At 36.4% G+C, this 27998-nt stretch overlaps 2 protein-coding genes across 3 annotated transcripts; both read right to left on the bottom strand.

Moving 5' to 3' along the window:
- Positions 1 to 3: 3 nt before the first annotated feature.
- LOC121992486 (isocitrate dehydrogenase [NAD] regulatory subunit 1, mitochondrial-like) lies at positions 4 to 15376 on the bottom strand. Of its 2 annotated transcripts, none has more exons than XM_042546906.1 (4): positions 14791 to 15376; positions 3558 to 3797; positions 1788 to 1866; positions 4 to 652 (listed from the first exon to the last, which is right to left on the bottom strand). In XM_042546906.1, the coding sequence occupies exons 1-4, from the start codon at positions 15304 to 15306 to the stop codon at positions 378 to 380; spliced, it is 1110 nt and encodes a 369-aa protein (XP_042402840.1). In that variant the 5' UTR covers positions 15307 to 15376; the 3' UTR covers positions 4 to 377. The 2 variants fall into 2 exon arrangements, with proteins under 2 accessions (XP_042402840.1, XP_042402841.1); XM_042546907.1 differs by having other exon boundaries at positions 3558 to 3785.
- LOC121992487 lies at positions 7824 to 11035 on the bottom strand. The gene is made up of 2 exons (XM_042546908.1): positions 8952 to 11035; positions 7824 to 8867 (listed from the first exon to the last, which is right to left on the bottom strand). Exons 1-2 carry the CDS (start codon positions 9073 to 9075, stop codon positions 8419 to 8421), a joined length of 573 nt encoding a protein of 190 aa, XP_042402842.1. The 5' UTR covers positions 9076 to 11035; the 3' UTR covers positions 7824 to 8418.
- Positions 15377 to 27998: the final 12622 nt, after the last annotated feature.

The following is a 27998-nucleotide window of genomic DNA, read 5'->3' as shown; positions in this document are numbered from 1 at the left end:
ACATAATAAACCAGAGTCAGAGATGAGATCCTGCTTATTTCCAATGGATAAACAAGAATACAAGAGCACAATACGTTGGCTGGGTTTCAGTAACATGATTCTAGCACCAAGAGATTAATAATGAACACTCATCAGTTTCCCTGCAGAAAGCCTGCAAGAATATCGCTGAAACAAGTAAAAGTAATAGCGAGCTTGTCTTTTGCCTTGCCCATGATTCGGTAACATGATTATTGCAGGAAGAGATTGATATGAGAACTCCATCCTGTTTCCCTGCAGAATGCAGGAAAAACTATCCCGTGAAATGAATGAAAATTATAGCGAGCTAGTCTTTTGCCTCATAACATGATGTGCTCTCCAATGAATTGTTTTGAGAGAACTTAGTCGAGATTTGCAATGACTGCATCAACAACTTCTTCGGTCATACTGCTCCCTCCCAGATCTTTGGTTCTGTATTTGCCCTCCGCGATCACTCGCTTGACAGCAGTCTCTAGCCGATCAGCAAATGAGGGGAACTGAAGATGTCTCAGCATCATGGAAGAGGAAAGGAGAAGAGCCACTGGATTGGCCTTCTTCTGCTCCACTAATTTCTCATTTCCAACGTTGCCAGCCGAAGCACCTTGCTCAAACACAGCATGATCCTGCCCAACATTACCTAGGGGCCAAAAAGAACAATAAATTGCAAGGGAGAAACACGATACAATGAAATTGTAGGAGTATGATCGTTCAGTTAACTTCATCATGTGCCATCCTTAGTGGCATGCCTCTTGATTATTACACAGATTATTTCTCAACAATTATCAAGTTCCATAAAATCGAGGTTATGTAAAATTAGAAAGGAAGATAGTTTGCGGCTTCCAGATGCTGAGGATATGTACTGATTTGAAGAGAAACTTGTCAGACAGATATAGTAGTAGTCGATTGAACAAAATACTGATTCAGAACATCTGCTATTACTCAGAGACATGATAAAACTAACTACCGTAATGCTCCTGCAGTGACATCACAAAAGAACTGTTACCAAACCACTACAATCCTACAGATGGTCACCACTTACAAACTGCTAACAAAAGCACCACTTCCTGTGACAACAACTACCACTTAACTAAATCAGGGATCCCTGTTAGATACGGGATCCACCCTCAAGGCACGTGTCATGCCTCCCTTGTAGTTGTGGTGCCTCCCTTGTAATTGTGGTGGTTCTCTGTCAGTCATGTTATGCATGTTTTCCATTCCCTTATATCCAAAAAACAGAACTGAGACAGGAAACTGGAGACCAGAAACTAATATCTGGGCACTTTTAGGGGCAACAGTCAGCTATGAGTTTGTTGCTACTAGTAATAAAAAAACAGATACTGCATACCATACTGGAGAGAAAATGCCACCAAATAGGATTTCCAGGGAAACTTAACATCACTGAATAGAAACTGAAAATGACCAGATAGGTTCTATAGATTGAAGCCTATCAGGCTATGGAATATCGTTAAAGTTACAGTTTACAGCCTGGTGGTTCATTAAAATTGCACATCTACTGAGCCATTAGTGAGTTAATTGTGCGTGGTAATTGTGTGTGGTCAAGTGATCTAATCTTTTTGTTTTATCCACTAATGTAAGAAGCAGGGAGCGACAACACTAGCTTATGAAGAGGTTCTTGTGTGTGGTCAAGTGATACCTCTCTCTCTCTCTCTGGCTCTACAGTATGTTCACTTACAAAAAACTAATAATGATTTTTTTTAACATAGATAAAAAATGTGGAAGTATAAAGATTGCATGTGAGTATCTCAAGATACCTCCTGGCATAACTCCAGTTCCTCCAGCAATTCCAGCAGCTGTATTGGCCACCAAATTACCATAAAGATTTGGTGTGACCTGCAAAAGGATGATTAAGCATGAGCCTAGGATGACAGAAACCAACCTTGCAGAAAATAGTCACGTTGTGCAGATGAAGTTCCTTCAACATAGAAATGAAATAAATGTGTTTTCAAAGGAAAATAAAATAGAATCATTGTCCTAAATGAGTCTATTCAATTGCACCTTAAAATTCTAGTATCTCAATGTTCGGCAACTTGCCACTCATCATCTTTAGCATTTTACTACTTACATTTTCCCAAAAGTAACAATTTAGTGACTGAACCACACTAATCATATATTCATAGATATAACATTATGTTCTGGAGGACAAGGTCTTCAAATAAATATGATTGGAGAGTAACACACACACACACAGATCAAACAAAGGAATAGCATAAAAATTCATACTATTAATATTAAAGTGTAAGATAATCAAGTTTGATGTCCTAAATGTCAAGTTGTCAACAGCAACCACTTTTTCAGTTTAACTTTGCTACAAAATGTGATGATGTGTAACTACTCAAGCTATGGAGCTTTCTTGAAACACAAAACAGTCTGATGAGTTATAGAGGGCTTTGGGGTTGAGCACTCTAATGGGCTTGGTGAAGATGCAAGTGAGCGAAACACCCCTACTGGGGGTGCAGAGCTAATGCAATCAACTTGGGCCAATTTCATGGGTCTCAAGGTAAGTCAGTTGGTAGCATTCCTGACTTGTAGCTGTGATCAAGTTTTCTGCTAAACTGATTGCTGTTGATTCATTATTACAGACCTGGTTTTTGTGCCAAACCAACCAGATGTTCTGACTTCTGATAACTTGACATGATCATTCCCAATATGGTGTTCCCAGACCAATCTTTCCAAATTCAAACTTTCAGAAACTGTGAAACAGAATCACATTGACTTGATAAGGAAACAGTTATATTGTCTGCCCTAGACTAACTTGATCTAAAAAAAGAGATGTAAATTATTTCATAGAAAGGTGTAGTAACATGGAGGCATGCTTGGCACTGGTGATATGATATACATTTGATGGCAACATCATATCCTGATCTCAATTGCGGAGTTAGGCAAGTTTGTTAAACCACATAAAACAGATGCTTCTTGTTCAATTTTGTTTCTTACTTTTGTATCTTTCTCTTCTCACCCATATGTTTCGTGATTCAGCGATGCCCAAGTAGCTGTTATGTTTCGAAAACAACATAACCCTTAAGATGTTCCTCCTACAATCTGCACTAGTCAATTACTGTTGAAGCTATAGTTAACATGGAGAGTCAGCAGGTTTATGATATATATTGAGGTATATTTTGTCAAATATATGAAATTAGATCGGTTCATGGCTTCATGCTACAAGGGGATAGTTCTTTGCTCAAGGGGGAAATGGTTCTTAGAAGCATTTCTCATCATTGTCAAGTCACAAGCAGTCTTTATTGTGGTGAAGTCGACTAATTGAAACTAAGAATACAATATATTGCCTAGATCCTATAGGGAGTAAAACAAGCCGATTTCATATTCTGACATTTTGTTTATCCAAGCATTAATCTGAGATACAAACTGGAGCATCTGAAACATCTAACTAGAGAAAAAGGTTCACATAGTGCATTCGTTTTAACTTGGAAACCCAATGCAGGAACAACAAGGAAAAAACAACATCTGAAGGAAAGCAACTACAAAAAATGCTGAAGATATAAGTTCACAATGGAGAAGCATACCATGACATCAAATTGTTCTGGCTTTGAAACAAGTTGCATGCAACAATTGTCAACTATAATCTCATTATATTTTATCCCTGGATATTTTGTTGCAACCTCACGACACGATTCTAGGAACAAACCATCCGCGAGCTTCATGATGTTGGCTTTATGAACTGCAGTGACTTTCTTTCTGTTGTTGAGATAAGCATACTCAAAAGCATACTTTGCAATGCGTTCTGAACAAAACTTTGTCATCACCTAGCACAAGCGTTTAGTTAGGGCATAAAAGGAAAAAGTCTATGTTCGATTCTTTTTGCTAAAAGAATCACTAGTTGGGGTGTTACAATATCACATATGAAGATGTGGTTCTGAGATTAAAAAAATAAAAAATAAATGGATAATGTTACTCTTCTTCTAAAAATTATACATATGCTATATCTTATGAAATTAATTAACACACATTATAAAATTAAGGTTGTGAACAGGCCAATTTTTTAATACGAGTTTGTGTGGTTCTCCTCTCTTTTCTTGGTGCTTTAAGCCATGGAAATATAAGGAGACAAAGTTGGTTGAAGAGCTTTAAGACTTCTCGCAAAAAACTCCTACTACCCTCCTCCCCTCCTAACTCTCTACATCCCTCGCTTTTCCTGTATTCTAAATGGTAGCCGAGGCGATAGGCGAGCATCAACCACACCGCCTTTGCTTGAGGTGGTACTTTAGGTAGTAACTCACCACCTTCTGCCATTGTTACCATTGCTGTTTTGCCACTGCGACATGTCTGAACATGTCGTTCGGGCTTGACGACGAGTCCAGACTCGTCGCACGATCCCGAAAGCGTCGCTTGAGCCCAATGACAGGCATGAACATGTCGCCTCTGGATGCATTGCCCGAGCTCAACGACGCATATGCAATTGCCGTGCGTCCCGACGATGCATCGGAGTTGTCGCCTGACCGAAATAGAGTATGTTGGTAAGTTGTAAGTTAGAGTCTAATTAAATAACTTTAGGTTAATAATTTTAATTAATTTCTACCTATGATTGAAATAATTTAAATAGACTTCATTTATTAAACATTTGTCATAGTTTTAACGTTGGCTGACAACCTAACGCAACTCTCCTCTTTTATTCGGGCTTGAGACCGACCATGATTGGTTCGTCATGGGCAAAATTTTAAATAGATTTAATTAAACCTAATAAAAATATTTCATTAATTTAATATATATATATATATATTTTTAAAAAAAGTATATTTTTAAATATTTGGATTAAATTTTTAATTAATATATTCTATTAAAAGTAAATATTATAAAGAATAATAATTATTTATAATATTACATATAAAAAATAAAAAAAAAAATCCACTGCCTAGGGAGTAGGGGGTCACTGACCACCCCGCCACTGCCTACCATCATTTATAACACTATAATATTGCAGTGTTCTAAATGACGATTGAGGCGGGCATCAGCCACACTTAACCGCCGCTGTTGTTGCTGTTTCACCATTGGGATGCTTCCAAACACGTCGCCTGAGCTTGACGACGAGTCCAGACGTGTCGCATGATCTTGATGTTGGACCCCGTGGGTGTTTTGATGTGTTCAACCAAGTTAGGTTAGGTCCTGCTTGTTATTTGATCATTGTGTCTAAGTGTACAGAAACTTAGGAGCGCAGAAAGTCGAGCGGAAAACGCAGCTAGCGAGAAAGAAGACACGGGAAGGAAGCTGACGGGCTCGGTGCGTCTGAAGGACGAAAGAGCTGTGGAAGAGTACACCGGCGGACGAGAAGAATGTGTGCGGCGTTCGAGGGACGAGAAGCCGAGTCGGAAGTCTGTTCGAGGAGAAGACCAGAAATTGGGTTCGGGTGAGCCCTATTTCGGTTGGCCGAAATCACCCAAGCGATCGGAGCTTCGGAAGAAGAGGAAAAAGAGAAGCTGGAAGCTATTTATACCATGCAGGTTGAAGGCGCCCTCAACATCATTGAGGGCGCCCTCAACATTGAAGGCGCCTCCATCACCTTGAAGGTGCCTCAGACCAATCCAAGGCGCCTTCAAGGGCATTGGAGGCACCTTAGACCCAATCTTTGTACCGTTTGCAATCGGATAGAGCTTTATCCGATCAAACTACTTGGAGGCGCCCTCAACCCTCTTGGAGGTGCCTTTAACACTCGGGATAAGATTTCCAGAAGCTATATAAAGGTCCCTGGAGCTAGGAAATTAACCAATCAACTTAGTATTCAATTCCTAGCAATAGTTTAGAGCTTTCAGTGTGTAAAAGGCTTCTCCGCCTTCAGACAAGGAGATCTTTCTGATCTTTTTCATCACCTTGGATTAACAACCCCGGGTTGTAACCAAGTTAAATTCTCTGTCTCCTCTTTATTTCTGTTAGTTTATTTCTTTATTATTATTGCATTTTTTGAGTTGAAAGAAACGAGGAGGGTATTTTTATTGTGCAAGCAATTCACCCCCCTCTTGCTAGCCCTGCTACACCAGCAAGTGGTATCAGAGCCAGACCGCTTCAGAAGGACTAACCGCCAACTGAAGCACAAAGATCAAGACGATGGCCGGAACAAGCATTCAACCCCCGAAATTCGACGGAGACTTCGCTACATGGAGAAGAAGAATGGAGGTATTTTTTTAAACGGATTTTGACATTCCTCTAACTATGAAATTTGGTTTTACAGCTCTAAAAGACAAAGAAGAGTATCGGTGGACGAAGAAGAAGCAAGCCGATTTCATGGCTAACGGAAAGACGAAATTTCACCTGCTCAACGTTCTGCCGTCCCAAGAGGTAAGTCGGATCGGAAGCTACGACTCCGCCAAAAACCTTTGGGAAAAATTTCTGGAGTTCCACGAAGGCACTTCAAAAGCGAAGTTAGGAAAGCGGGACATCCTCCGGACTCAGCTGACGAATCTCCGGATGAACAACGGCGAGAAGGTAGCACAACTCCAAGCGAGAATCAAAGAGCTGATAACTCAGCTAAACAACCTCAGAGAATCGATAACAAACCGAGACTCAATCCGGTACGCGCTCAACGCCTTCCCAAGGTCTCCAGAATGGGCGCCCTTAGTAGATGCATACTACATCTCTAAGGACCTTGAGGTAAGTACTTTAGAAAGTTTATTCTCTACATTTGAACTTCACGAATCAAGAATTGCAGAACCTAAAGAGAAGTCAAGTCTCAATGTTGTCCTACAAGTTGAGATGGACGATCCCGACTCTGAAGCATCAATCGACGAAACTGAAGCGACATTATTAGTAAGGAAGTTGAATAAATTTGTTAAAACTAATAAATTTAGATCGCAGTCGAAGAAGCATCAACGCAACAAAAGGACGGTCCAATACTACATTTGCAACGAAGAAGGGCACATCAAGGATGACTGCTCCAAATTAAAGAAAAGGGACAAGGAGAAGTCTCGAAGACCGACGTCCTCCAAACGCAAGAGTCTAAAGGCTGCATAGGATGAACATACGGAAGAATACGTTGACGGACAAGAAGGAAGCATGGGACGATTCTGAGGTAGGAGAAGCCGGAGCCAGTGTTGTTAGAGGCGCGAGGCGCACCGAGGCGCAAAGGGGTTACTAGAACCCGAGACGCGAGGCGCGCCCCTCTTGAACATGAGGTTGATGACTACTAAACTATTGACACACTCATATAATATGTCGAATATGATAACTATTAATATTCCACGCACATCAATATCAAATATAACAAGCAAAGTAACACCATAATAAAATTAATAAAAGTTTCAAACTTTCAAGTTTCAACTTTTTAATTTAAACTAGCAAAGTTCATCAAAACAAGCGTAATAAGTCAAATTAATCATCAAGCTCAAGATCATCCTCATTGTATTCTTCTTCTTCTTTATCTTCATCTTCTTCAAATTCAATTTTTTCTTCTTCTTCTTCATCTCTAAGTCTTAGAGATGAATGTCTCATAGAGGAAGATGTATTTCCTTTCTCAACTTGTTTAGGCCTAACATGTGAACTGGAGGTCATGGATGCAATATTTTTTTCTCTAGTACAATATTCAGGCTCTTCAGCTCCACTAGCCCTAGCAACGACATCCCATGTTAAGTCATCACCTTCAAAAACCAACTCATCTTCTTCATTATCACTTTCTCCATCCATTCTACCCATCAGTCATTCATTACTCATCAATATCTGCCAGAGAGATGGGATCAATCTTATCACGTGCATCATACCGAAATTTTAAGGCACGATTATATTTCACAATTACCAAATTATTTAAGTGCTGCTGAGTTAGCCTATTCCTTTTTTTGCTGTGAATCTACAAAATGTTAAAAATCATAATAAGTATAATAAAATAACAAAGAATATTTTCTACTTATAAAAGTAACATACTAATAGTATTAAACATTTATATTTATTACATACCTGCTCAAATACACTCCAATTGCGCTCACAACCAGAAGCACTACAAGGCTAAGTACTTTAATAGCAAACTTTTACAATTCTGGGGTATTTGCTCCATAGCATTCCCACCATTCAGCTAAAGATAATGCTCTTTTATGTCTAATTGCCACATTCCTCCCAAATAACCCTTTTGCCTTTTGATATATAGAGAGCCGGGTAGTGATTTTATCTTGCTCGACAGCGCTTGAAACCAATCTCTCTATAGTTTCAAACAAACCATTCACCACTTCTCCACAGATATTTGAATCTGTGTATGAATAAAAATATTCTGGATTCAAATAATGTCCTGCAGCATGCAGAGGCCGATGAAGTTGACATTCCCATCTCGCATCAATGATCTCAAACACTTCTTTGTATTTCTCTTCTTTCTCCTTAAAGGCCTTCATAATTGTTTCTTTTGCCCTATCCATAACCTCATAAATATAGCCCATTGCAGGTTTTCTTTCGCCATCAACCAGTCTCAGAACACGGACTAAAGGGCCATATATTTTTAAAATATATCTTTAAAATATGCACAATACTGCTCCAAAATTTAAGTATCATGATGATTTTAGCTACCTTCTTCCCCGCCGCTTCTTTTACCCATTTACTCTCTGTCCAATCCTTTGAAATGAACATTTTTCTTAAATTTTGCTTCTGTAGGTGCATCCTTTCAAGAGTGAGAAAAGTAGTAGCAAATCTTGTGATACCCGCCCAACAAAGCTCTTTTTGTCTTGTGAATTGCCTCAACATATTTACCATGCCGGGGCGAACATAAATGTAAGCATTCATACTCATTGCCTTCTTCAATGTTGCTTTAAAATCAGGCAATTTCCCAATATCTTCTAAGATCAAGTCGACGCAGTGAGCAGCACAAGGAGTCCAATACAAGTGTGGCCTTTTTGCTTCTAATAATTTTTCTACAAAAGAAGTTAGAAAAGTAGATAAGTTTAACATATATAAGAAAAAACATATTGATAAGAAAGAATTAAATAGAGTCTTACCAACAAGCACATTGTTACTTGCACTATCCGTAACAACTTGAACAACATTTACTTCTCCTACACGCTCCACAAATCGATCAAGCAACTGAAATATTCTCTCCAGTCTTTGCATAATCAGAAGCATCAACCGATTCGATGAAAACCGAACCTTTAGGAGAATTCACTAAAAAATTAATCAATGTTCTCTGCCTTTTGTCTGTCCACCCATCTGCCATCAAACTACAACCATACTTGGCCCATTCTGTTTCACATGACTTAATGTAATCATTTGTCACACTATCAACAATCTTTTTTAGAAAAGGAACCCGCACCTCATGATAACTAGGTCCTTTTAGACCTATACCATATTGGCCAACCAAGTCCAACATTCTTTTGAAGCTTGAATAGTTAACAACATTAAAAGGAATTCCCGCATCATACATCCACTCAGTTATGGCCATACAAGCTTTTTCCCTCAATTCTTTCTTGTATGCCTCATTTATCATAGTTTGTCTTTCTTTACCCTTTCTACTTTCAACATTTTTTTTTGTACATTAGGAACAAAATACATATCCATTGGACCTATTTGTCGGGACCTTTTTTGCATATTTACTGATCTAGAACTTGTACTTGTACTTGTAGGCGGCGACATAACTTTAGTTCCAATATCATCCATATCAATATCATCACCAAGAGGGTCTACATCCTCAAAGTCCAATGTCGCAAGTTTAGAAAGATTACTTTTCTCTGTCTTTTTCTCCATGAAATTTTGCACGATAGATACCCCCTTTTGTAACTTTTTGACAAAAGTTACAAATTAACTTATTTTTATTATCCGGATTAACTCTTTGAAAATAATTCCATCCCGGATCTTTTGATATATATGTTGCAGTATCACTACTACCTTCCATGATAATTGAACAAGAAAATAGTCTGAAAAATTAAAAATAAAAATTAAATTAATATGGTACCAACAATAAAAAAACACAATACAATCTGTACCAACAATTTAAAAGCAAAACTTGACCAATTCAGGCATTGTACCTACAACCTGAAAAAACAAAAACCTACCAACACGCCATCACCAATATTGGACAGCTCACAACAATAAAGACAAAAAGCAGTAAAGACAAACAAAAATGAAAAAACAGAAAGGTTCATTTCAAAGAAAAACAAAAAGCAGTAAAGACAAACAAAAATGAAAAAACAGTAAAAAACTGAAATATTGGACAGTAGCACGCCAGCACCAATACAACACCAATACGAACCAATAAAAACAAAACAATAGTACCAAAAAATCCAAAACCGGACAGCAGTAGGAAGCAAAAACACAACCTGCAAAAATTAAAAAATAGGAAATCAAAACAAACAAAACCGGACAACAGCACAGCAAGAACACGAACCGGACAGCAGCACAGCAAAGAAAAAAAAATACAGAATTGCAAAAGAAAAGAAGATACAGAAAAGAAGAAGAAGAAAAAGAAATGAAGAGACGGACAGCAGCACAGAACACGAACCGGACAGCAGCACAACCAAGAAAAGAAACAGAACTTCAGAAGAAAAGAAGATATAAAAAAGAAGAAGAAAAAGAAACGAAGAGAAGAAGCGAAGAGAAGAAGAAGATGATAACAGACGAAAACGAAGAAGAAGAGAAGAAGTGAAGAACAGAAAAAACAGAAAAAAGAAGGAAAACATACTTGGCGACGACGCAACTCAGTGATGGCGCGACTCAGCGATGGCGGCGGCGGACGGAAATGGGTTTAGGTTTTTTCCTCCCTTCCTCTCTTCCTGCGTTTTCTGCTGCGTTTTCTGCTCCTGTTTCCCGTGCCCTAATTCCAAACAACATTGATTTGGAATTTTTTTTGGTTTAAAATCCAAATTTGGTCACGATCGATCGCGGCGCCTCGATCGCGCCTTCGTTGAGGTGCAAAGGCGCACGAGGCGCGTCTAGGCGTGCGCCTGGCGAACAGCGCCCGCCTCGCATGGGAAGAAGCATTTTCCCTCGCGCCTTAGGCGCGCCTTTAACAACACAGGCTACGATGAAGGGGGAGCATCACCAAGTGAGGTAAGTAAGGTACGTGCTCTAACCCCCTACTCAGTCCTTTCAATTTATCAAAGTGCTTACGAAAAATCTAACAAAATTAGAAAAAGAAAATGCTGAATTAAAATTAAACTTAGCAAAAGCATGCCCTCTAGAAATGTATGATAATTTGAAATTAGAATATGAAAAATTGAAAATTGAAATTGAAAAATTGAAAAAAAGATCATGCATGCCTAAATAAATTTTCAAAATCAAAAATTAAAATTTATGAAAAATTGAATTAGTATATTAGAAAACACCAGGGTCAACTTAGAAAAGTTCCCAAAAGTTATGTACCCCCTAAGTTCTTAAAAAATCCAATAGGAAGGAACTTATATTGGGTTCCAAAATCTTTGCTAGTTTAATTTCTTTTTAAGTTAGAGCTTACAGCGATAAAATTAAATGTTAAAATTTCTTTATGAGACTTTGTTTAAGGAAGTGATTGTTGCTCCAATAACCAAGAAGGCCTAGTGCCTCGCCACGACTAGGAAGCCAAAATATAGAAATAAAATGTTTAATTAACTTTCTGGTAAAAGCATTAAAATTAGAATTAAATAATCATTTAAAAAAAATTTCAAACATCTTTTTTTAAATTCTTCAAAATATTTTTTTTCTCTTAAGAAAAATGTTTATTACTTAAAAAAAAATTTCTCAAATAACATTTTTTTTAAGTTAAAATTTCTTTTGAAGTTAGAAATGTGTATTTATCTTTTTCTCAAAAAAGTGTCTTACCTAAGTTTTACTTAGAAATTTTTTTTTAAAAAAAAAATTTTAGAAATCATTTTGACAATGCTGCACTTGGATTTTAAAAATCATTTTTTTTCTTGATAATTATTACCCCATTCTTTTTGCTGTGATCAAAGGGGGAGAAGGATAGATACAAGTTTAGGGGGAATTGTTAATGTTTTTTACTTAAAATCTTGTGTTGCAAATTCTATTGCAATCCTTATGCTCGAACTGTTAGTTTAGTAATTTCTATAAATTACTATTTGTCTATTTTGTTTCCCTAACTTGAACTTGGGTTGATGCACATCAAAAAAGGGAGATTGTTGGACCCCGTGGGTGTTTTGATGTGATCAACCAAGTTAGGTTAGGTCCTGCTTGTTATTTGATCCCTGTGCCCAAGTGTGCAAGAATTTAGGAGCGCAGGAAGTCGAGCGGAAGATGCAGCTAGCGAGAAAAACGACACGGGAAGGGAGCCAACGAGCTCGATGCATCCGAAGGACGAAAGAGCTGCGAAAGAGTACACCGGTGGACGAGAAAAATGTGCGCGGCGTTCGAGGTACGAGAAGCCGGGTTGGAAAATTGCTCGAGGAGAAGGCCGGAAATTGGGTTCGGGTGAGCCCTATTTCGGTTGGCCGAAATCACCCAAGCAATCGGAGCTTCGGAAGAAGAGGAAAAAGAGAAGCTGGAAGCTATTTATACTATGCAGGTTGAAGGCAATATTTATACCATGCAGGTTGAAGGCGCCCTCAACATCATTGAGGGCACCCTCAACATTAAAGGCAAAGGCGCCTCCATCACCTTGAAGGCGCCTCAGACCAGTCCGAGGCGCCTTCAAGGGCATTGGAGGCGCCTCAGACCCAGTTTTCGTGACCGTTTGCAATCAGATAGAGCTTTATCCGATCAAACTGCTTGGAGGCGCCCTCAACCCCCTTGGAGGCGCCTTCAACACTTGGGATAAGATTTCCAAGAGCTATATAAAGGCCCATGGAGCTAGGAAATTAATCAATCAACTCAGTATTAAATTCCTAACAATAGTTTAGTGCTTTCAGTGTGTAAAAAGGCTTCTCCGCCTTTAGAAAAGGAGATCTTTCTGAGCTTTTTTCATCGCCTTGAATTAACAACCCCTGGGGTGTAACCAAGTTAAATTTTCTATCTCCTCTTTATTTCTGTTAGTTTATTTCTTTATTATTATTACATTTTTTGAGTTGAAAGAAACGAGGAGGGTATTTTTATTGTGCAGACAATTTACCCCCCTCTTGCCGACCCCGCTGCACCAACACTTGGAAGCATCACCTAAGCCCGACGACAACCCAGACGCGTTGCTCGAGCCCTTCAGCGCTCGGACGCATCGCTTGACACGAAGACGGGCTCAGACGTATCGCGTAGTCTAGGCGGCGGGTCTGCACTCGTCGCACAGTCCTAGCAACGCATCAAACTCGTCGCTTGACCGAAAAAGGATGCATTGATAAGACATAAATTAAGGTTTAATTAAATAATTTAGATTAATAATTTTAATCAACTCCTGATATGATTGGGATAATTTAAATAGACTTAATTAAAATCAAATAAAATTATCCCATTAATTTAATATATATATTTTAAAAAAATTATTTTTTTATTTTTAAATATTTAAATTAAACTTTTAATTAATATATTTTATTAAAAGTAAATATTATAAAGAATAATTATTATTTATAATATTATGTATAAAAAATAGTAAAAAAAATTCAACTGCCTAGACGGCCGACATGGTAGGTGATCTCTCATCGCCCCGCCATTGCCTACTGCCATTTACAACACTATGCTTTTCTCATTTTCATAAAAGTTTATACTCAAGTTGAGCAAAGAAAACAGCTAGACTTTGTCTACAATCTTTAATCTCCCATTGATCCCTGATTACCTTTTGTTGTCCGATGCCTATCTTGCTTAATTCTTGCTTAATTTTTGCCAAATTTTGGCTGACTATGTGTCGATTGTAGATATTACTCACTAGAACAACACCCAACTTGACTAATCCTGATTGGAATTGGTTAATTTTGAAAGCCATGGAACCCTCATAAAAGCATTATTTACTAATTTGCAATCTGATATTACTATAAGAGACATTTAAATATCACATTAATGTGAAATGGACTGAAGTTGAAAAGATGGCAAAAGACTAAGTAATCAATGATCGTAAAACTTCCTCATTGCTGCAATAGCCTCATTTTGAAATCTAATTAGCAGTCTAAGAGGGCTTTAACTGAAGAATACAATGAGATAATCAGCTCTCATATAGAAATCCTAATTAGGATTCTTGTGCAGTTGGTAAAGTGCAGAAAAGTCAAAAGATACATGAATACAAGGAAAGGGAATTTGTTAATGATGAGTTATAGCGTGAACAAAGAATTACTATTTCACCACAAAATTTGGTTTGTGATACAGAATATGATAATCTGAGCCATACAATATGAGATGAGGATGCAATCATTTTTAGAAACATTTATACAAGCACAAGAAATACCATATTAACCTTAAACACAATAACATATTAACTTTTCCATTTCGGATCAACCTTATAAATTTTCTCCTAGTAAAGAAACAATGACCAATCAAAACATAGACTAACATAAAGTAATATTCAATCGTGTCTATCTCAATAAGGGTAAAAAGAACTGTTGTATTAGCGATTATTTAGAATTTATAAGAGTATTGAACACAACCTGTTCTTGAACTGTTTTGATCAGATCGGAGGCAAACAAATGACAGTTTATCATCTCAAAGACATGAATAAAGGAACGATAGTGATACAAAAGCAACAATAGAACAGCATGGAAATGAGAAAAAAAAAGGGAAAGATGATAAAAAGTTCAAATCTTGTAAACCAAAAGAAGAGTATATGTATTTTTAGTCATCAACACAGGCATATCATAATGAATTGTAGATGTCTATCTCTTCCCATTCGTTTAATAAGTCATTCTGGCAAACTCTAGCATACACGACCTTATATCGTTTTAAACCGGTGAAGACAGAATGAATTGAGGGATTACTTAAGCAAACGAGGAAGCTGCATACCTTGAGGCTCTCGACGACGCCAGGCACCACCTCATGTTCCAAACCAGAGTACTCGCCCTCAGTGTTCTCCCTGATGACCACAATATCCACATTCTCGTGCCTCGTTGGCAATCCCGGAAGATTAAAGCAATGAACCAGAGACGCATAGAGGTCCAGCTCCTTCCTCAGCTGCACATTGAGGGAACTCACACCGCCCCCCACCGGTGTCGCGAGCCCTCCTTTTAAGCACACCTTATTCCGCCTGATGGACTCAATCACCTCCGTTGGCACTGTTGTCATATCGCCGTGGACCTCGTACGTCTCGAAGAACACCGGGGCGTGCATCGCCTCCATCACCTGACGCACGGCTCCGGTGACGAGGGGCCCGATCCCGTCGCCCGGGATCAAGGTCACCTGCCTCGGCGAGCCGTCGCCCGGCCGGGGCATGTACGTGACGGACCGCCGAGCCTCACAGGAAGATCCGGAGGTAGCACCTCGGAGGAGACAGCGGAAGGTCGGCGAGGATCGCCTCATCATCGTAGGGTTTGGCAATTTGAGATCGAAGCGCTTCAGGAGCAAGAGAGAGAGGATGAGAGAAGGAAAGAAGTGTGAAAATAACGGAGACGGTTTATAACGGTTTGAGAAGAGTTGGAACGTCTCATTGTTACATAATAGCGCGAGGATATCGGTTCATAATTTAATTTTGTAACGTCTCACGTTTTGTATCCCTTTAATTTGAAAAGAAATATTTAGAAATACTTCAACTTATAATCAATTTTTTTTAACTATCATCAAATATTCAACCGGCCGATTAATTTAAGGATGAATTTAATCCTATAAAAAATTTTATTCATCATCAAAATAAATTTAAAAAGTACATATAAATAGTGATTTAACACTTTAACATCTTAAGTTTATCATTTCGCTAGTGAAAATATCTTAGAATATATCATAGTTAAAAATTCAATCGTAGATATTTGGTAGACAGTAGGGACTGCCCTTTAGGCAAATTGATAATCATTTTAATTATTTGAAATATCAATTTAATTATAGAATTTTTTTTTGATTATTTATATCACTAAAGAACTATTTAAATGTTTGATTTAAAAATAATAATTTTGGACACGACGAAGAGAATGCACACGTATAATTAATATTGGAACAACAACTGAAAATATTATAAGTGATTTTCTTGATAAACTTTATAAAATTAATCAATTATATTTTATGCTATACCAAATTAAATAAATTAATTGTGAAAGTAATATTTTGAGAACTTTCATGAATTTTTTTACAATATATCCACAAATACTTTTTTTTAAAAAAAATAAAAGTTTTTTTTATCAATGTATTCTTTTTAAGTAAAAAAATTAAACTTTAATTTATAAATCTATGTTAAAATTACAGTGTTAAATTAACTATATTGTATATTCTTTAAAAAAAAGTTATTTTAGCAATTTTTCATACTCATACAAAATTAGTTTTTAAATTATAGTGCCTCGTCACCAAATTTAATTATTTTTCTACTTTAACCATGTCGGTCAAAATTTAAAAAACTCTAAACCCCTTTCAATATAAAAAAAATTCAAATATTTTGAACCTCCTTCGAACTCCCTTGTTTCCTTCGGTGTCACAACTGTGCAGAGTCGCCAATCACCATCTTCGTCGATTAACTCTCTCGGTATTGCTTCATCTCGTTGAACTTGTCTACCGCCACGTGCCCTGAACACCTTACCACTCCATCCAAATGCAACAATTCGTAGCAGATATAGCGTTGTATCAGCTATGGTTTCGTAGCCGCTACAACATTTTAGTCTAACTACATTATAGCAGCTACAATTCCATATTTGTTATAATATTATGGTCTAACCACGTTATAGCAACTACGATTACGTAACTACTACAATACTCTTAGACCAACATGATGTAGCAGCTACGGTACCGTAGCTGCTACAACGTACTTAGACCTGACCAACACATTGTAGTAGCTACGAAATCGTAGCTGCTACAACGTGCTTTGATCAGAACATTGTGGTCTAACCACGTTATAGCAACTATGATTATGTACCTGCTACAACACTCTTAGACTAAATCATTGTAGCAGCTATGAAAAAAAGTTGATACAACATTCTGGTTAGTATGCACATTTGCAATGCTGAAAAAAAAATTAATTTGGGAAGATTATGGAATACATAGATTTAAAATTCTTTAAATTGTAATGCTTAAGTAATATCTTTAATTTCTAACAACTTGCACAGTATATGAGATATATTATTGTTTGAGTTATCTATTGTCATGTATTATTTAAAGGAGATTAGTAGTCCAGAGCAGAATCTCTACTCTTCTCAACAAGCTTGAATTTGTGTGTTGTAATAAGATCTAGTTGAGAACTTCAGATAATTGAAGAATATGATATCCTCAACAATGGAAGAAAATGGTGGTGAGGGTAGCTATATATTCCCCAAGTTGCAAATGATCGAAAGCCATAAATTTAGATGAAATTCTCATCAATAGAGGATGCATTTTCGTTATATAACCAATATGTATGAGAAGCAAGATTTAGCGCAAGGATAAACAATAGCAAGAAAAATAAGATGACAAATGAAGTAATGTGAAAAATATTTGTATGCTTTAAAGAAGGGCATACAAATCAAATGTAGTGAAATAAACATGCAAAAGGTGATCAACGGGCAAGTGTCAGAACATGTGGTGAAGTTAGAATTGGTTGTATGTCAAATATTTCACCTGTCAAGGAATAAACTGTACCTAATTGGGTTGTCACTAAGTTCATGGAAAGCCATAATCATTCACTCTCGACTTCTTCAAAGGTGCATTTGTTACGCTCATATCGTAATATTTTGGCAGCAAAGAAATCTTTAAATCAATAATTTTTATAGGTCAATGTGTCAACTTGTCAACAAATGTGACTATTAGAGATAGAGTATGGAGGGCTTGAGCGAGTATGTTGCATCGAAATAGATATTAGAAATTTTAAGAAAGAATTAAGGGATAAACAAAAGGTATTAATGTTGAAACATTGATCGAGTTATTTACATCTGAGAAAGTGAAGAATTTAACTTTTTTCTTTGATTACAAGACTGATTCAGATAACAAATTTAGTGGTATTTTTGGATGGACCATATATCAAAGATGATATACAGTGTATTTGGTGATGTAGTTATATTTGATACGACATATAATGCTAACAAATATAAGTTAATTTTTGACCATTTGTATGAGTTAATTATCATGATCAGATATTATTTTTGGTTACAACTTTATAAATCATGAGAAAATTGTGTCTTTTGTTTGACTGTTAAGAACTTTATAGAAGTCATGTCTAAAGGTGCATCAAACATGATTATCGCTGATCAGGATCCTGCTATGATAAAGCCATTGGCCAAGTTTTCCCTCAAATAGTACATTGATATTGTTTGTGTCACATACAAATTCTTAGATAAATTGAACCCTTTGATTTTTCACGACTACTATTAAAGCATAAAGAATGTTATTGAAAAGTCTACAATACTTGATGAATTTGAGAAATCATGGAAAGAAGTTATTAAGTGTGTTAACTTAGAGAAAAATGGTTGTTGTCATTAATATACGAATTATGATACAAGTGGGTGCTAAAAAAGAAGTTATTAAGTGTGTTAACTTAGAGAAAAATGGTTGTTGTCATTAATATACGAATTATGATACAAATGGGTGCCAACATATTTTAGCCATGCATTTTGTGCTTGAATGTCAAGTAGTTAGAGATATGAAGGTTGACATTTATTTTTCAAAAGGTATGTCTCAAATAAGAATTCATTGATAGATTTTATTACCTATTTTAATAGGGCATTAAAACATGAAAGATACACTGAGTTAGTTGCTGACTATATTGATATGAATGAGCATATCAGGATTAAGAAAAACAAGTCAATAAAAACTCAAATGGTTAATCTATACACGACAAAAATAGTAAAGTTTCAAAGTGAAATGATTAAGAGTCATGGTTATTATGTGCAACAAACATCTATATGAGTTGAGTGAGTGGTTTACCATATGATGAATTTTTAAAGTTGTTCTTCCCCCAAACTAAGGGTTCTCACGCATGACAAACAAAGGGACTATATATCCTATAGCTATAGGAAATTTGAGTTTAATGACATTCTATGCAGACATATGTTAGTTTTTTTTGTATCAACTAAGGGTTTCATTTGTTTAATAAGTATATACTCAAACGATGTGTTGGTGAAGTTTTGCACTAACAGTTTAACTTAGGTTTTAATGAATGACAAATAAGTTAAGTTATATTTTGTTGTGATATAACCACTTGATTAAGTGTGTAGGAAATCTAGCTAGGTCAACGGGCCGACTAGATAGTTGGTACGAAATCTAGCTAGGTTTACAGGCTGACTGGATAAATGGTACGAAATCCAGTTAGGTCGATAGGCCAACCGGATAGCTGGTACGAAGTCCAGATAGGTCGATAGGCTGATCGGATATCTAGCAAGAAGTCCAGTTAGGTCAATGGGCCAACCAGATAGCTGACATGAAGTCCACATAGGTCGACGGGCTGACCGGATATCTGACAAAATAGTAAGTTAAGGTAAGTCATTAGAGGAGATTGACCAAGTGAGGATGCATCCCGGTTGAAGGGACAGTAGGCGTTGGTCAAGTTTATGCCCATTTGGGATCCCTAAGCTGAGACCTTGACTAGTTCTTGGTCTTGAGAGGACAGGAACTAATTAATACTACTCATTATTATTATACTAACATTTGTCTTGCAGATTATTATTTTTATTTATGGGACTAATGATGGTTTACAGGACAAAGGAGCACATTTGCCTTCCGATTAATAGTGTTTAAAGGTGCCTTCAAGCTTGATGAAGACGCCTTCGTACTGTTAATAGAAGATGTCTTCCATGGTTATGGAAGGCGCCTTCTGCGGGATAAAGTTTGGTAGAAGTTGTGGATAAGCACCGGGTTGTTCGGGGATCAAACTTGCCTCATTGGAGGCACCTTCCATGGCTATGGAAGGCTCCTTCTATGCCTTTTATAAGGCTGTCTTGAGAAGGCATTGAAGAACAACACTTATACGAGCTACTACATATTCATTTGAAGTTCCGACTGCTCCGGGCTCCTACTACGACTCTGTTGCAAAGCTGCTGCGCCCGACGACTGCTCTGAGGACTTCTGATTATGGCCAACAGACCGACATCGACATGAGTACCCCCACTTTGATCTTTAAAGTGTCGATAATTTTTCTTTGTAATTAAATACTGGAAAAGGATAAGTGCAGTGTGTTGCACTTGTTCAACCTTCTTGTACTCGATTCTCTTTTCCGGAGGTACCGAAAAAGGTTTTTAATGGATTACCTGTCGATAGGTCCACGGGACCTGGGTCTTGGAGTAGGAGTCGCGGAAGGCTCCGAACCAAGTAAACCGACCGTGTCTGTTTCTACTTCGCTTAATTGTCTTTTTGATTTCTATTTTTTTTCTGTTGCGTTCGTACTTTGATTTTAAAATAGAAAAGACGAGTTTTTGAAAACCACATAATTCACCCTCTCTCATGTGTATAATCAATCCAACAAGTGATATCAAAGCAGGTTCTGCTCTGAATTGGTGCAACCACTAATCAAGGTGGGGGAATCGTTTTTAGATTTCTTTATTTTTCACATTCTATTTGAATTGGTAAAACTTTACCTGTTCAAATAAGTTTTTTCGTTCGGTTTTAATTTGAGATTGGTGCAACACCACTCAAATTTTTTCTATATTTTTAAATATATCTCAAACACTGCTAATTCAAGACTAAGTCTTGGTACCTCGTCTTAGTTTTTCTTTTAAAGCTGTGAAACGACACAACTTGAAGGGTACAACACCGTTCGTCCTCCCCTATTCAATGGTGATGACTTTCCATACTAGAAGAAGTGAATGGAGGTGTACCTGAAGACCGATTTTGACTAGTGGTTCAGCATAACCAAAGGCTACAAAGCTCCCATCGACAACGCCGAAATTCCAATGGATCAGAACATTGGAATCCAAAAATGAAGAAAAAGGCATAGATCGATTTCAAAGCTCTCAACACAATTCAGTGCGGGTTAATTAAAGAAGAGCTGAACCACGTCGGTCCACACAAAAATGCAAAGGAACTTTGGGACAAGCTCATAGAACTGCATGAGAGAACCAACAACACAAAGGTAACAAAAAGAGATTTATTTTTAAATAAATTATTTAATGTCAAAATGTAGGAAGGTGAGACTGTCAGTCAGCTGCATGCGAGGATAAAGGACATCCTCAATGGACTTCACACAATCGACCACCAATTAGAGAATTGGGATCTGATAAGATATGCCTTAAATGCATTTTCTTAAAATACACTGTGGGCATCCATCGTGGATGCTTATAAGATTTCGAGGAACTTGTCAAAGTTAAAACTAGATGAATTATTCTGTGACCTAGAACTTCATGAATAGGCTAACGCCAAATCCGAGAAAGGTCTTGCTCCTGTTGCAGGGTCATCAAAAGACAAGTCCAAATCCAAGCCGAACCTAAAGTCAAGTCTGACCCAGACTCAGATGATAAAGAACATTTGGTGAACCTGGTAAGAAAAATGTTCACCAGGAGAAAGAAGAACTTCACCAGCAAGGACTTGTAGAAGATCAACTCCACCTCCAACTCTAACAACAAAAATGTGACGTGCTTTGGATGCAACAAGAAGGGGCACTACAAGATTGACTGCTCGAATCTAAAGAAGAAGAAGACCCTTAAAGCATTTTGGCTGATAGGCTGGGCAAGTGTTTTGGCTGATAGGCTGAGTGGTGAAGCAAGAAATCAACTAGTTTTAGCACCATACAATGTTGGGTAAATAAATATTACAATTTTATTTCTAATAGATTTTTTTTTGACAATTTTGTTGAATTTATGCATTGACTATCTGTTTTGTGCATAGTTGTCATTGACTTTTGACTGTCATCGACCCTTTTGTGGAGATGGTTTATTTGCTTGATTCACTTAATCATCGCAATTATTATGAGGACTGGAAATATATAGTGGATATGTGAGTATATATTTTTTTAATTAAACATTTAATTTATTACTCATATGACAACTCTTGTTGTACGAAGGAGCTTGAAATTGTTCAATTCGAACAAAGAAAGGAAAGGGAAAAAGAAGCCTACATGGGAAGTTGTAAAGGTTTGTATATTATATACACACACATATGTCTACTTGTGATTAATTAAAAAATATTTAAATATGCATTAGTCGTTGAAAATTTTTGTTAACATAGGGTCCTCGACAACCTGATGCAAAACAATGTGAGTTTTATGTGATGAAATTTATGAGAGAAATTATTGAAGGAAATGCTACCTGCGCGAAGGATTCACTTATATCAATGGTAATATTTGACATATTCTCAATTTTCTCAAATAATTGATTTTATTTGATTTTGCTTCTTCATTACTAATTTTTTTACTAATATAATCTGGGTTTCTTAACAGTTCATGAAAACAATTTACTCTAACGAAGAAATTGACGAAGTGTGATTCGAATGGGCGGATTGCGTACTAGACTATATTCATTACTAGGTATAAATGACTAAACTTCAAAAGATGGCTAAATTTCATTTGGGATAATTCTGAATCATTTTGTAAATTCTATGGTTGATGGTTTTCTTTTTATCCCTCTCTCATTTTAAAATCAGTTCTAAATTCTGCTTATCTTTAGTTCCTGGATCTACTGCTAGTTTTTGTTACATTAATTTGTAGTTTTAAACCATTAAGCCTAACTCCCTCACTGTTGAAGTATAAATGCAGTGCACGTGGTAGTTGCTTATGTCACTTTCTATAAAAAGTTTAAAGGTGATTGATAGGGATGTCAGGTTTTAGTTGGGATCCAAGTGCTTTTTTTTAAAAAAAAAGGCACGAAGGAATTGTCCAAGTATTATTGTGTGGCGAAGTGTGTATCAATTTGAAACAGTTTGTTTGTGACTCCATGACTTATTGATTTTGATTCCTTAGTGCCAATAATTTGCTTTGTTCACTGCTAGCTAACCCCTTTGCCCAATACCTCCTTTGCCAAATAATTTATTACCTCTCTTTGTTCTCATCTTTTGCTTTGATATGTCAATACCTAATATACATCCATGTGTTATTTTGCTGATTGAACATTTTGAAAATTTAGTTATAGATATTGTCGTGGTGTCCTTATAATTTTGTTTTTGTTTTGTCTATTAAACTTTGCCTCCGGGAAGTAAGCTCGTCATATAGTGATTAAATTCGGTTGAGTTAGTAGATGGAGTTTGTAGAATGTTGAATAGAATTATGAGCATGTTTTATATATAAAGACATTTTTCCAGGAACAAAACATATATCAAATTCCTTGTCTGTTTTCAACATTTGTCCAAACAAGTTCTTGTCATTTTGTCAATCCTGTCTATAGCTCAGCAAGTTCGCATCCTAAATCGATATTTGAATAGCTGATTTGTTATGACCTCCTGCAAGCTCCAGGTTAGATGCATTTTTCGTAGGTTTAGTTGATTTTTTATTGCCATGAGTATCTTTTAAGAATGTTCTTGACTGATTATTTATAAACTCAATGACAAGGTCAATGAAATTCATTGATCTAATAGACAGGCACTGGCAGAGTAAACTTATTCTACGAATTTAAAGCTACGTGCATAAGTTTCCAATGCGAAGTTACCAAGATAACTCTAAGTTGGTTAAATTGCTTGTATTGCATAAGTTTGTATTGCATAAGTTTTATTTCTTAGACTATAAGTTGGTTATATTGCTTGTATTTTATGTAGATTTATATGAATAAATCTAAATCTGGAATTTCGGAATTGAGTGTTGTCTTGGAATTACTTTATATTTTATGTATATTTTTCTCTTTCATTTTTCAGATATTGAGTGTTGTCCTGAAATTCTGGAAATCCTTCTCTCATGTCCAGATATTAGAGCTATACGAAATATTTAGTCTCTGGTTACAGTTCATGCAGTACTTACTACAATTCTCTTTTTTCTTATATTTTATATTTTTCTTTGATAAGTTTTGTTTAATTTTTCTCTTGTAAGTACGTAACTCGGGCAATTCGTGAGGCTTGAGATTTTGGATGCAAGGAGTGAGCTTTGTTAGGTTGTAGATTGCCTTGCTAATGTGTAAAAGTCATATGGAGAACAGTAATGGAAAGCATGTGATTTATGGTTTGATACTACTAAGTTTGATGAGTACAACTCATTTTGTATATTTTGTATATGTGTGGCTACAAGATGATTTATGGATGATTATTTTGGATTTAATGTAGTAAATATTTAGTTTTGTATTGGTGGTTTGCTTATATTAAAGACATATTTGTTGTTTGGTATTATCATGTTACAACATGAACATTAAAGACAACGATTAGAAACGTTGTAAAAAATACATAACCACAACGGAATTTTGTGAAAAGTGATAAAAGACAACGGTTTTATCCGTTGTAAAACATATTAAAATTATATATTACAACAGTTATAAACTCCAAAACCCTAAAATCCAAAACGAGTAAATATTATCTACCACAACGATTTATATCTGTTGTAAAAAGGGTTTACCACAACGGTTTATATCTACCACAATGGTTTATATTTGTTGTAAAAAGAGTACCACAACACTGTTGTCGAAATTGGATACCACAACGGTTTTAAAACGTTGTCGTATAGGGAAATTTTTTTTTGAGCATATAAACAATAATAGATAAAAACCGTTGTCGAATGTTTACAAAGACAGTGGATTCAAAATCGTTGTCGTAGGACAATGCCTTTTACAACGCTATTAGTTACAACGTTTTTTTGACCCTACGACAACAGATAATATTTGTTGTCGTAGGATATTTTTGTTGTAGTGCTTGTTCTTTGTATGCGAAGATCTAACCTTGTAGGAGATTTGTTGCCTTTTGATCCTGAAATTGATAGAACTCTTCATAAAAGAAAAACCTCCCAAAGACATCTAAAAGAATAAGAACACTCAAATATGATATTTAGACTATTGAAAGATTATTGAGCTCTAAAGTCTGCCCAAGAATTAGGGCCCATTGTTCAGCTAGAGATTTAAGCAAGAAATTTTATGGTTATACCATCTTTTATCTAAAAAATTTAGCAGAATCAGTTTGGGGGATTAGAGTCGGAGAATCCTTATTTACATCTCATGGAATTCCATAGATATTGTAATACACTGAGATATGAGGGGGTTTCATCTGATGTTATACGACTATTGGTTTTCCCTTTTAGTCTTAAGGATGTCGCAAAGAGGTAGTTTAATACCTTGCAACCTAAAAGTAGCAGAACTTGGGATGAGTTAGAGCAGAAATTTCTGAACAAATATTTTCCTCCACAAAAAATCATACATTTGAGAAATCAGATTTTGCATTTTAAGCAACTTGTTGGAGAGGAATTACGTCAAGCTTGGGAAAGATATTCATCTCTTCTGCATTCATGTCCGCATCATGGTATCGAGAAATGGTTGATTGTACACTTATTCTATATTGGGATTTCTTTTCAAAATAAGAGTAAGTTAGACTTGGCATCCAGGGGATCTTTCATGAGGAAAAGTCTTGATGAAGCATATGAAATAATCTTAATGATTGGTCAGGGAAAAATTTATTGACTTTCTCATCAAGTGCATTCGAGGACAAAGAAAAAGGAAATGATGAGGGAAATAAACAAGAATTTGTAGATGATGAAATTCAGAATGGTTCCGAAGAAGACATTACTCTGAATCAAAAGAATTTCCAAGATTTATTCCCTTGGTGTTGTAAGTCTTTGTCAAAAATGTTTGGAGAAAGAATTTCTTCGACTAATCTTATTGAGAAGGAGGAATGGTCCAATGTTTTTCATGCAGAAAATAATTTTGATTATGAAGAAGATGAAGATATGGTATCGAAAACTGAGGAGAATTTAGGGAAAGAATCTCCGAAGGACGAAATAAAGTTGTTGGAGCAGGATCCAATTTTGCCAGAAATTATGCCGCCTCAGTTAGAGTTAAAGCTATTGCCACCCAACCTTAAATATGCATTCCTTGGCCCAAATTCCACCTTTCCAGTGATAATCAATGCAGATTTCACTGAATCGGAAACACAAAGATTGATCAACGAGTTAAAGTTGCATAGAAAGGTGATTGGGTATACCATTGATGATATTAAAGGAATTAGTCCCTCCTTTGTATGCATAGAATTTTACTTGAAGAGGGATATAAAAATTCAATTGAACATCAAAGGAGATTGAACCCAAATTTGAAAGAGGTGGTAAAGAAAGAAGTGCTTAAGCTTCTTGATGCCGAGATTATTTATCCTATTTCAGATAGTGAATGGGAGAGTCCAATGCATGTGGTTCCAAAAAAAAAGAGGAATGACTGTAATCAGAAATGAGAATAATGAGTTGGTTCCAACGAGAACAGTCACAGGGCCGCGGATGTGTATTGATTACAAGAAGCTAAATAAAGAAACTAGAAAAGATCATTTTCCTCTACCATATATTGATGAGATGCTTGAGAGGCTGGCAAAACACTCATATTTCTACTATTTGGATGGCTATTCGGGATTCTTTTAGATTCCAATTCACCCTCAAGATCAAGAAAAGACTAGTTTTACATGTCCCTACGGAACCTTCGCCTATCGACGTATGCCATTTGAACTTTGTAATGGCCCAACTACATTTCAAAGGTGCATGATGGTAATTTTTTTCAGATCTGATAGAGAAAATCATGAAGGTATTTATGGATGATTTCTCAGTTTATGGAAATGATTTCGACACTTGTCTACTAAATCTTTCTACAGTTCTTCAACAGTGCAAAGATGTAAACTTGGTGTTAAATTGGGAAAAATATCACTTGATGGTAAAAGAAGAGATTGTTTTGGGACAAAAGATATCAGAACGTGGGATTGAGGTGGATCAAGCCATGGTAGAAGTAATAGAGAAGTTACCCCCGCCAATTAATGTAAAAGGAGTAAGGAGTTTCTTGGGGCATGCTGTATTCTACATGCATTTTATCAAGGATTTCTCAAAAATCTCTAAGCCACTAACTAATTTGTTGATTAAAGATGTTGAATTCTGTTTTGATAATGACTGCATGAAGGCTTTCAAAAAAAATTAAAAGTGCCCTTACTTCAGCTCCAGTAATCCAATCCCCAGATTGGGAGCTCCCATTTGAAATTATGCGTGACGCTAGTGATTTTGCTATAGGAGCAGTTTTGGGGAAAAGAAAGAACAAGATTTTACATGCAATCTACTATGCAAGCAAGACACTAGATGCAACCCAAGTAAACTATTTCACTACAGAAAAAGAATTTCTAGCAGTAGTCTTTGCGTTTGACAGGTTCAGATCCTACCTAGTGGGTTTGAAAGTGATAGTATATATTGATCATGCTACCATACAATATTTACTAGGCAAGAAAGATGCCAAACCACGACTTATTAGGTGGATCTTACTTCTTCAGGAATTCAATTTAGAGATCAGAGATAAGAAAGGGGCAGAAAATGTAGTGGTAGATCATTTATCTCGAGTGTGGCAAAATAGGAAAAAGGATGCAGGATTTGAGGCACCTATTAATGATATTTTTCCAAATGAACACCTTTTGGCATTAGCATGTGTAAAGATGCCTTGGTATGTAGATTTTGTTAATTATCTGGCAAGTGGAGTTCTACCCCCATATTTCTCTAGGCAACAAAAAAAAAAAAATTTCTTTCGTACATCAAGAACTATATTCGGAATGAACCACTTCTTTACAAGAAATGTAGCGATGTAATTTATTGAAGACGTGTGCCCGAGGAAGAAGTTAAGGATATTTTGTTCCATTGTCATTCTTCATCTTATGGTGGGCATCTGAGATATTTGAAAACAACTGCAAAAATCTTACATGCAGGATTTTATTGGCCAAACTTATTCAAAGATACACGAGAATTTATACAATCCTGTGATCAACGCCAAAGGACCGGAAGTATAACCAAGAGAAATGAAATGCCACTAAACTACATCCTTGAAGTTGAGCTATTTGATGTGCGGAGAATATATTTTATGGGACCATTTCCTTTCTCGTGTGGAAATAAGTTTATTTTGGTGACGATGGACTATGTGTCAAAATGGGTGGAGGTCATAGCTTCTCCTACAAGTGATGCAAAGACGATCATCAAATTGTTTAAAAGATAATTTTTCCATGATTTGACATTCCTAAAGCGGTTATTAGTGATGGAGGGTCACATTTTATAG

The sequence above is a fragment of the Zingiber officinale genome, chromosome 6B, assembly GCF_018446385.1.
Source record: "Zingiber officinale cultivar Zhangliang chromosome 6B, Zo_v1.1, whole genome shotgun sequence".
NCBI lineage: Eukaryota > Viridiplantae > Streptophyta > Magnoliopsida > Zingiberales > Zingiberaceae > Zingiber > Zingiber officinale.
The sequence above is the reverse complement of the archived record's forward strand: the minus strand, read 5'-3'. Positions and strand labels throughout refer to the sequence as shown.

What these genes read in the sequence shown, in the direction of transcription:
- LOC121992486 (XM_042546906.1), bottom strand. Translation starts at nt 15,306, where the DNA reads ATGATGAGGCGATCCTCGCCGACCTTCCGCTGTCTCCTCCGAGGTGCT. An exon ending in CAGAACAATTTGATGTCATG is followed by an intron (nt 1,867 to 3,557) that starts GTATGCTTCTCC and finishes ATCCTTTTGCAG; the next exon opens with GTCACACCAAATCTTTATGG. An exon ending in AACTGGAGTTATGCCAGGAG is followed by an intron (nt 653 to 1,787) that starts GTATCTTGAGAT and finishes TTTGGCCCCTAG; the next exon opens with GTAATGTTGGGCAGGATCAT.
- LOC121992487 (XM_042546908.1), bottom strand. Translation starts at nt 9,075, where the DNA reads ATGCTTCTGATTATGCAAAGACTGGAGAGAATATTTCAGTTGCTTGAT. An exon ending in AAGTAACAATGTGCTTGTTG is followed by an intron (nt 8,868 to 8,951) that starts GTAAGACTCTAT and finishes CTTCTTTTGTAG; the next exon opens with AAAAATTATTAGAAGCAAAA.